General features: G+C 44.9%; 1 protein-coding gene across 1 annotated transcript; it reads left to right on the top strand.

Annotated features, from left to right (window-relative positions):
• The first annotated feature begins 340 nt into the window (after positions 1–340).
• On the top strand, positions 341–6,604 carry LOC117647702 (lipase 1-like). Its single transcript, XM_034389598.1, has 10 exons — positions 341–485; positions 780–855; positions 946–1,308; positions 2,384–2,561; positions 4,170–4,284; positions 4,495–4,645; positions 5,183–5,383; positions 6,018–6,102; positions 6,277–6,422; positions 6,500–6,604. Exons 3-10 carry the CDS (start codon positions 991–993, stop codon positions 6,602–6,604), a joined length of 1,299 nt encoding a protein of 432 aa, XP_034245489.1. The 5' UTR covers positions 341–485; positions 780–855; positions 946–990.
• The last annotated feature ends 3,815 nt before the right edge of the window (positions 6,605–10,419 follow it).

Genomic DNA, 10,419 nt, shown 5'->3' with positions numbered 1-10,419 from the left:
TCAAACCAACTCGACAGGTGCACCCCAGAGTGATTTCTATGTATTCAGTATAACGGTTCAACGAACGATGACCTGAATACACTGAAGTTCTTCAGCTGAAGGACGCAGAAAATATTTTAGTGAGTGGCGGACTTTACGTTAAGCATGGCGTGTCCGCAGGAAAATGGTAGTTTTATTCTCTGGGAACGGAAGATTCTTCGAGGATTTACGGAGACCTCGCGTACTTTGCCAGTGCACGAATGAGAAACTTTCGTGAATTTACAAAAGCCTTTTTCCGTAAAACTTCCTTCCAAGACTAACTTTTGCAGTTGAGTGGCTGCCGCTAGCAGTTGAGCAGCTTCGGACGCGTTTTGAGGCACAGCACGGCAGTCGGCGGCAGCATCGACCTCGTCTCAGTCGAGCTGAGTAGTTCTCGCAGCGGCGGGTGGTCGAGGCGCAAGACGAGTGTGAAGCTACAAAAGAGCGGACGACTGCACGGTGAACGAGTAAGTGCAACGACACTTTTAGTCGGCGGACATATTTTCATCAACGTGATATGGGCAATGTATCATTCGGGTACTTTTACGGAGCCACTGGACGGTCCAAATGCGAAGCGGGAGCCCGCCACGGGAACAAAGACTTCGTAATTTAAAAAGATTGACGGTAATTTACAATGATTCATCGTAAATCCACGTCTTTTCGAGGAAAACTCACGAACGTCCTTTGTGAATTCACGATGATTCTTTGTTGTACTTTACAAACTGGGTTCGTGAATTCACTTGGAAATATTTTTGTTGAAGGTGCCATCGTAAATTTCCAATTTATCACTTACAGTGAACATTCATATCTAACATCTGAGGGTCAGTGTGCGTGTGTGTAAGTAATATTACATAGAGGTGTGTGTATGTGTGTGTGTGTGTGTGCACACAGACTGACCCTAGATTCAAATTCATTTATTTCGTTAAGTGCTGCAGATGCATTAATCCGAAATCCTCAAGATTCCGCGTCCCGATGCTCACTCCGTTGCGCGTGACGACTGGCGTGGGCGGCGTGCGCGGCACGGTGGCGCTGCTGGTCGCCATCCTGGTGGTGCCCCTCGAGGCCCCGGCGGCGACGCCCTGGCCGTCGGCGCTCGGTGTGGTGTCCGGGTTGCTGCGGGATGTGGGTTCCAAAGTGTCCGCCGCCGTCACCACGCCGGTCAACGAGGTGTCCGCCGCCGTCACTACGCCAATCACCGAGGCGTCCAGCGCCATCGCTGGCACCACCGCCGTCGTCGTCCTGGAGCAGCTGCTAAGATGGCTGCCTGCTGCCGATGACAACGTCACGGCGGTGAGACTACAATTGATCCACGAAGCGGAAGAAGGGGTTAAGTCGAGTTGAATCCGTGCACTTTAGAAAGGTCTGAACCTTGCAGGTGGGAGAACAGGTGGGGAATGTCATCTAAAAATAGATGCAAGAGGATGGGACTTGTCTCACCACACTTATTTTTGGACCAAATTTTCGCTCACGTTTACTTGATAGACTGATAAGAGGTCACTGAATCAACTCGACTTAACCCCTTCTTCCGCTTCGTGGATCAATTATTGCACCTGACGCACACCTGCACAGATCCGGCAATACACTGCAAGAAAAATTGTGAATAGTACAACAAAAGTACAACAAAAACTGTACAATAAAAGTACAACAAAGGTTGTAGAAAGTACAACGAAAATTGTAAAAAAAACACAACGAGGCCCGGACTGCACAGCACTCGTCATGCCGGTTCCATAGTACTTTTACAACAATAGTTGTAGTACAAGTACAATAAATTCCTGATAAAAATTTGCCAGGACTTTGTGTATTTTTGTTGTGGTGTACAAAATTACATATTAATAAACATTTAGTGCGTGGAAACCAACTTAAACTTTCTCCTTTCACGAAATTCTCTACACAGGGGAAAGTTGGAAGATTTCAGATTGCAAGCAATTGAAACTACATTCAGGGGCCAAGAGAAGGTAGCAGTGCCACATTTTCTTCCATGTAGGCGCAAATTATTTGAATTTTGTTAAATAGTCTTAGTCAGGGAGCAGAAGCGAGTTCTACCATCGGCCCTTACTATACCAGCTTAGGCCTTTATCGTCAAATGCGATGATCAGTTTCGCCGTTTAATTTTCAGAGCAGAGGCGTCTGTAGAAAAGGCAGAGATCGTTATTCGGTAATAAATTTGCACATTTTTAAATGGCCCGAGGCAGAAGTTCCTCCACTTTACAGCACTTCGGCACCACAGCAACGCACTCTAAACTTTTACGTGACCTTTCTTGGACATTGGACAATGAACCTTTTCTTTTTTTTGCACATGGTCAATGCTGTTTCCCGTCAAGTTTTCATTTTGCTTGTCCACGGTTAACGATTTTCTCTTTTCTAGAGCGATCTGATGGTCGACCTCGGGTACCCCATGCAGACGCACTTCGTGACCACGCAGGACGGGTACCGGCTGCGCCTGGAGCGCGCGCCCAACCCCGGACGGCAGCCCGTCTTGCTGGCGCCAGGCTTGCAGCTCACCCCGGCTTGCTTCGTCCTACTCGGTCGCGGCAAGGCCCTGGGTCAGTCGACCTCTTTCGCGCACCAAAAGATCAAAGGCCAACTTACGGGGGGACCCTGGTGAAAAATTGCCAAAAATAGTATTTTCAAAGTTCATAGCTAAAAATGTGCATAGAAGGTTTCAGATTCAACAGGTTGAACACCTTTAAGCTAAGTGAGTAGTTTCTTCATCATTTGGAAGGAAATAACACTGAGATCAGTTGTCGTTGGCTTCTACGCTCAACTTCACAGCTTTGCTCAGTCGACAAAAAATTTTGTCGTAGAAAGACTTCCTGCGTTCCTGGTTGACACCTACATGAGTCGTCTTGCATGGACTCTATTCATTGATGACTTGTCGACAAATTTTAGTGACGGAATCTTGATATCAGCCCTACTTTTTTTTTACAAACACCGTAAAGTTTGAAAAAAGGGGAAAAAAATCACTTTTATTAAATGTTAAAATTTGAAAATTCATATCTCAGGACAGAAGTTGAATTTGAAAATTCCGTCACTAAAATCTCTTCTATACATCTTTAGGATAACCCAAAAAAATTTTCAAGACTTTCTGGCCCAATGAAAGACGCAGGAAGATTTTTCCCCAACGCTCTAAAAACACTAAAAAGACACTTTTCTCGGAGACCGTTCAACATTTTGGATTGAATTTTGTTTTGGGAACTCACCATAATGAACCTAATAATTAAGCAAAGTTTCAACTTTCTGGGATTATTTTGGAGCCTACTTGAAAGTTTCACCAGGGTCCCCCCTGAACACAGATCAGGGGAGTGTACTTTCACACTAAATGTCATGGGACTTTTTTCGTCCCATGAATAATGCAATTTTAAGCACATCCGGTGGTGATGCAATTTTGTGTCCGCCAGGCGGGGGACAAATTGTCTAGTGAAGGTACAATTTGCGGCAGGCGTCGGACAAAATGTGTCTCCAGATGGCAACCAAATTGTATCAGCGTCGGACGTGCTTAAAATTGCATAAATCGTGGGACAAAAAAAGTCCCATGGCGTTTAGTGTGTAAAAGCACACTTTCAACTTTATCCGGGAAAGTAGAAGAAGGGAATAATTCAATTTATCTCCAAATTGAGTTTTTTAATATCATTGTGCCTTAAAATGGTTTGCATCATTGCACCAAACATTTGACTCAATTGCTAGCAGTCAAGGAGAAAATCCACTTCGAAAAAAAAAGACACATCTCAACTTGAACCCTTTTACATTCGCAATTTAGTGGAAAATGGAAACAATCAAAGTCAGGCTTCGTTGAACATATTGTTGATCGGAGACTACACGACTTCTTTTTTTATGCATCGATTGTAAAAAGGAATGAAGTCAACTTAACCCTCTTTAATTTCAAGAACTTACACCAAAAGCGAGGTAAAAAAAAAAATACATTTTTTTGTTTCTCCAAAAAAATGGTCAAATTTGAGTTATACCCTTCTTCCGCTTCCTGGATCAAATAGTCTGCTACGCTGCAAAACGTAGATCATATTCAAACGCCTGTAAGCTACTTTGGCTACCAGTTCAATATTAATGCTCAAAATATTGACATTTTTTTTTAAAAGTGACCTACTATTGATTTTGTGATTTACTTTTCTTCTCTTTAAATTTTTTTTTCCGATTAGCGCCTTTGCTTTACGACGCGGGCTTCGACGTATGGATGATCAACTACCGTGGCACGATCAATTCGCGGGAGCACATCAAGTTGTCAACCAAAAACGAGGAGTACTGGGACTTCAGGTACTGTAAAGGCTAGGCTGGGCTGAAACGTTATCTCAAGCTCGTGCGTTACTATGGAGTTCCTCTGTGGGAATCCAAACACGTGGCATCATGTGACAAAATATGTTGTTTGGAGAACTGAGTCGCATTCCTTTCAATTGGAGGTACCTAACGAGGTGTGCCATGCCATGTGCACGGTTCGTCATGTCAACTGCTTGCGACTGCCTGCAGCTGGCACGAGCAGGGCGTGTTCGACAACGCGGCCGCCATCGACTACGTGCTGGCGCAGACCAGCTTTCCCTCCGTCATGTACGCGGGGCACTCCATGGGCGCCACGACGTTCATGGCCATGGCGGCGGCGCGGCCCGAGTACCAGCGCAAGGTGCGCGTAGAGTCCTGGATGGGTGAGACAGGCACACACCCTTAAAACCTTACGAAGTATTTTGATCATACATACGTACAAACTAATTTACTTTGTTATATGAAAAAAAATAATTCGTAAATCACGAAGTATTTTCTTTGTAAGCTTATGTATGCTCGAAATACTTTAATCTACTTGGCTCTGTAAGGTCTGAAATAGTTTGAAAGGTTTTCTCAGTGCAGGGTGCGCACTCGTAAAAATTTTGCAGAAGAACCTTTTTAAAACCATCAAAATCCGCGCCCGAGTTCGTCCTCTGGTCGACCATGTTGAAACGAATCGTAGAATATTTCCCTTGCCCCGCATCTTAACCTTGATGTTGGCTGTTAGATTGGAAGTCTCTGGTCAGGCTGCAATCGGCTCACGTATCAATACCCCTCTAGCTTCAAGGCTCGTTTCAAAATGGCGGACTTTGAGCAGCTCCGCGATTGTCTAACATATCTAGGGCTCTAGGTGCGCGCTGCCTTCCTCATGGCACCAGCCGGGTCATTGCACGCACAGCTCAGCCCGGTGGTGGAGCTGCTGTACGTCCTCAACAACGGCACGCAGCCCCTCGTGGAGGGCCTGGGCCTGCGCCGCACCATCCGGCCGCTCTACATGATCGTCAAGCTCCTCATCAAGGTGCTGCTGCCGGTGGCGCGCCCCTTGGTCTACGACGTGTTCTACGCCATCGTGGGCTTCAAGAAGAACGAAACCTATTTCGTGAGTCAAGGCCGGCACAGTTCACACTAAATGTCATGGGACTTTTCTGCCCCATGAATTATGCAACTTAAAGCACATCCGGCGGTGATACAATTTTGTTCCCGCCTAGTGACAGTTTGTCCCACGTCTAATGCAAATTGAACTTTCATTAGACAATTTGTCCCGCCTGGCGGCCACAAAATTGTACCACCGTCGGATGTGCTTGAAATAGCATCATCCATGGGGACAGAAAAATTCCTAGGACACTAAGTGTGCAGTTCAGAATGACACACACAGTTAGGATTGTGTAGATAACCCTTGGGTGACAACTCGGGAACGCACACACGCTACAGTTGCGAAGATTTCCAAGGAACAGTTTTCTGTAAAACTTGGTAAAGGTTTTTAGACATGCATCTGAAGCATAGTGCCTGACATGTAAACTCCACCTAATAGGTCCTCTGGTTAGTTCTCCATTCTGAAGTACGCTGAAGACATTTGTTTATCAGGCGTCGTTCATATCGATAAATGAAAGAAAAAGGGTCGATACACATCGAAATCTCTGGCTCCCCCCGTATTCTCTTACATCCAGCCAAGCTTTAAATTCACTCCAGACGTAAGTTTCATCATTTGAGTGCTTTTACTGTTTTTCTTTTAGGAACTCCCGAATTTCTTGAACTCGATCCCGACTGGTGGCTCCTGGGGCCAGATCTTCCACTATGTTCAAAATGTGAACCCCAACAGTAAGTGTGAGAATAGCGACTACTGAATTTATGACGTATTTCGTCGTATTTCCTATTCACGATAGGTTGATCGGCGGCCAACAACGTTTTCTAGACCGCCTCAGAACTGTGGGGTCGGGCACAAAATATTTTGCCAGCTAATTAAGTTACGTATTATGAATTTGTGGCCCGCAGCTCAAGGCATCCGGCAGTACGACTACGGTGCCGCAAGGAATCAGGATGTGTACGGGGCGCCCGAGCCGCCGCTGTACAACTTGTCTGCCATCCAGACGCCTACTCACCTCTACCTCGGACACAACGACATTTTGTGCAGACCCCAGGTTAGCTTTTTTATTGTTATCTCACAGGAAAAAAGCTATAGAAAATTCTGTAAATAGTTTGTGGTAATTCTCCGTAGGCTCTTACAGTATTTTCCGTAGGACTATGCAGTCTTGTAGGTCGCCTACGGAGAGGACTGTGCGGTCCTACGGAAAATACTGTGCGAGCCTACGCAGAGTATTGACAAGGTAGGTGTACGCCAGACCGTGTCTCGTCGTGGTTGGCTTCGCGATGCTGCGTCAATTACGAGGGGTTACCCACTCGGTACTTGGGCGTACACACGATTCCGGATTGCCGCGATTCCTGAACAAATCTTGCATAAAGGAGAGGTTTTTGAAGATTTTTCTTACCTTTTTGAGTGTTTTGTGTCTATTACATATCTCTCTCCATTAAAACTTTTAAGGGGGGACCCTGGTGAAAAAATCGCCAAAATTCCAAAAAATAGTATTTTCAAAGTTAAAAGATAAAAATGTGTATAGAAGGGTTTTAGATTCAAAGGGTTTAACACCCTTTTAAACTAATGGGTAGTTTCTTTATCATTTGGAAGGAATAACATTGAGATCAGTTGTCGTTGGCTTTACGCTCAACTTCTCAGCTTTTCTCAGTCGACAAAAAAATTTTTTCGTAGAAAGACTTCCTGCGTTCCTGGTTGACACCTACATGAGCCGTCTTTCATGGCTCTATTCATTGATGACTTGTCGACAAATTTTAGTGACGGAATCTTGATATCACCCCTACTTTTTTTTAACACACCTAAAAGTGTGAAAAAAGGGAAAAAAATCAATTTTTTTTAATGTTTAAAAATTTTAAAACTCAGATCTCAGGACAGAAGTTGAATTTGAAAATTCCGTCACTAAAATTCTTCAATACATCTTTAGGATAACCCAAAAAAATTTTCAAGACTTTCCGTCCCAATGAAAGACGCAGGAAGATTTTTCCCAACCTCCAAAAACACTAAAAAGCCACTTTTCTCAGAGACCGTTCAACATTTTGGATTGAATTTTTTTTTGGGAACTCACCATAATGAACCTCATAATTAAGCAAAGTTGCAACTTCCTGGGATTTTTTTGAAGCCTACTTGAAAGTTTCACCAGGGTCCCCCCTTTAAAATTTTCGATAAAATTTTGAGCAAATTACGAACGATTCCCGGACTGAGTGTACACACGATTCCCGGAGTGGGTAACCCCTCGGTCAGTTACGACATTCCACGCCTAGCGTTTGCACGTACCTTGGCCTGCGGCGCTTCCTGCTAGAGTTGAAGTAATGAGAACAGTACTGCGTGATGAAGGTTTCACAGAGGGTTCATGATCGAAAATGCCTATGACTTGTAACAGCAACTCATTGCAACCGAGGCCCAGCAAAACTGCAAAACGAGTTGGTGGCACCGATTGCCACAACTCAAAAAGTCAGGCTCCTGGACCCCCTTGCGACCCCTCGTTGAAAAGTTCGTGGCGAGACCTGAAGCCACAATAAATTTTTTCAGTCGGCCGATCCCCTTTTATCAAGATCCTGATCTGGTTGACCCATGGAAGCGGCCGACTCTGTCGGAACAAGGTTCATTGAATTTGTCTGGTCACCTTGGTTCCAAAAATACCCCGACATGCCGTACTTGCTCTACTAATGGCCGAAACCCTCCTCCCGCTCATGCAATTATTGCATTTTTGCCGTTTTTAAGTGTTTTTTTTTATTACGATGAATGGAGATGCGAAGCTGAATTATGGTGTGTGGTGAGCCAAGGATATACACCCTGCAAAATCTCAGCCGGATCGGCCAAGCCGCTCAGTAGGAGTAGTGCACACACACTCACACATGGACAGACAGACAGAAAAGGTTTTCATCCCCATTGGAGTAACGGGCTTCCAGACATTTTCAAGGCATCATCCATGACAAGTTTAAGTTTTTCAGGGTGAAAAATTTCTTGGAGCTGTGCACTGCAAATCCAAGTGTAGGACAGGTCGACACTTTAAAGCGTAGACCAGTTTGTCCTATGCTTGCAAGTGTCGACCAGCTGTGTCCGACGCTTTGAAGTGTCGACCACACCCGTCCGACACCCGCAAGTGTCGACCCAAAAGTCCGACGGCTGAAGTGTGGGGTCACAGTAGGAACTCAGTGTAATTTGCCGTAGGACGTAGGACAAACAGTGTCCTACACATGCCGGCGTCGGACACAGTGTGGTCGACACTTCGAAGCGTCGGACACAACTGGTCGACACTTGCAAGCGTAGGACAAACTGGTCTACGCTTTAAAGTGTCGACCTGTCCTACACTTGGATTTGCAGTGTGATATCGAGGGGTCCTATTCAAACGATCTTATTTGGGCGTTCCCCCCAAGACAATATTATCTTCAACGCAGGCACACTGTCAGAAAAAAGTACGGAAAAAGTACGGAACATGTCTGGTCAATAAATTTTCCGGACCGTCCGTACTTGCCAACTACGGAACGTTCCGTACCTTTTTTCCGTACCCATTTACATGGGTTCATATGGAGCAGTACGGAACGTTCCGTAATTTTCTCCGTACCTCCGTACTATATTTTTCTGTACCATTTCCGTACAAAAAAACGGAATTTTCAGTGCAAATTTCACTCATTTTGATCAGTTGGGGTACAACCCTTTTACATTCGCAATTTAGTGGAAAATGGAAACAATCAAAGTCAGGCTTCGTTGAACATATTGTTGATCGGAGACTACACGACTTCTTTTTTTATGCATCGATTGTAAAAAGGAATGAAGTCAACTTAACCCTCTTTAATTTCAAGAACTTACACCAAAAGCGAGGTAAAAAAAAAAATACATTTTTTTGTTTCTCCAAAAAAATGGTAAAATTTGAGTTATACCCTTCTTCCGCTTCCTGGATCAAATAGTCTGCTACGCTGCAAAACGTAGATCATATTCAAACGCCTGTAAGCTACTTTGGCTACCAGTTCAATATTAATGCTCAAAATATTGACATTTTTTTTTAAAAGTGACCTACTATTGATTTGTGTTTTATTTTTCTTCTTTTTAAATTTTTTTTTTCCGATTAGCGCCTTTGCTTTACGACGCGGGCTTCGACGTATGGATGATAAACTACCGTGGCACGATCAATTGCGGGAGCACATCAAGTTGTCAACCAAAAACGAGGAGTACGGGGACTTCAGGTACTGTAAAGGCTAGGCTGGGCTGAAACGTTATCTCAAGCTCGTGCGTTACTATGGAGTTCCTCTGTGGGAATCCAAACACGTGGCATCATGTGACAAAATATTTTGTTTGGAGAACTGAGTCGCATTCCTTTCAATTGGGGTACCTAACGAGGGGGCCATGCCATGTGCACGGTTCGTCATGTCAACTGCTTGCGACTGCCTGCAGCTGGCACGAGCAGGGCGTGTTCGACAACGCGGCCGCCATCGACTACGTGCTGGCGCAGACCAGCTTTCCCTCCGTCATGTACGCGGGGCACTCCATGGGCGCCACGACGTTCATGGCCATGGCGGCGGCGCGGCCCGAGTACCAGCGCAAGGTGCGCGTAGAGTCCTGGATGGGTGAGACAGGCACACACCCTTAAAACCTTACGAAGTATTTTGATCATACATACGTACAAACTAATTTACTTTGTTATATGAAAAAAATAATTCGTAAATCACGAAGTTTTTTCTTTGTAAGCTTATGTATGCTCGAAATACTTTAATCTACTTGGCTCTGTAAGGTCTGAAATAGTTTAAAAGGGTTTTTCTCAGTGCAGGGTGCGCACTCGTAAAAATTTTGCAAAAGAATTTTCTTAAAACCATAAAAATCCGCGCCCGAGTTCGTCCTCTGGTCGACCATGTTGAAACGAATCGTAGAATATTTCCCTTGCCCCGCATCTTAACCTTGATGTTGGCTGTTAGATTGGAAGTCTCTGGTCAGGCTGCAATCGGCTCACGTATAAAACCCCTCTAGCTTCAAGGCTCGTTTCAAAATGGCGGACTTTGAGCAGCTCCGCGATTGTCTAACATATCTAGGGCTCTAGGTGCGCGCTGCCT

Source organism: Thrips palmi, unplaced genomic scaffold (genome assembly GCF_012932325.1).
Source record: "Thrips palmi isolate BJ-2018 unplaced genomic scaffold, TpBJ-2018v1 HiC_scaffold_2, whole genome shotgun sequence".
In the NCBI taxonomy this organism is placed as follows: domain Eukaryota; kingdom Metazoa; phylum Arthropoda; class Insecta; order Thysanoptera; family Thripidae; genus Thrips; species Thrips palmi.
The sequence above is the reverse complement of the archived record's forward strand: the minus strand, read 5'-3'. Positions and strand labels throughout refer to the sequence as shown.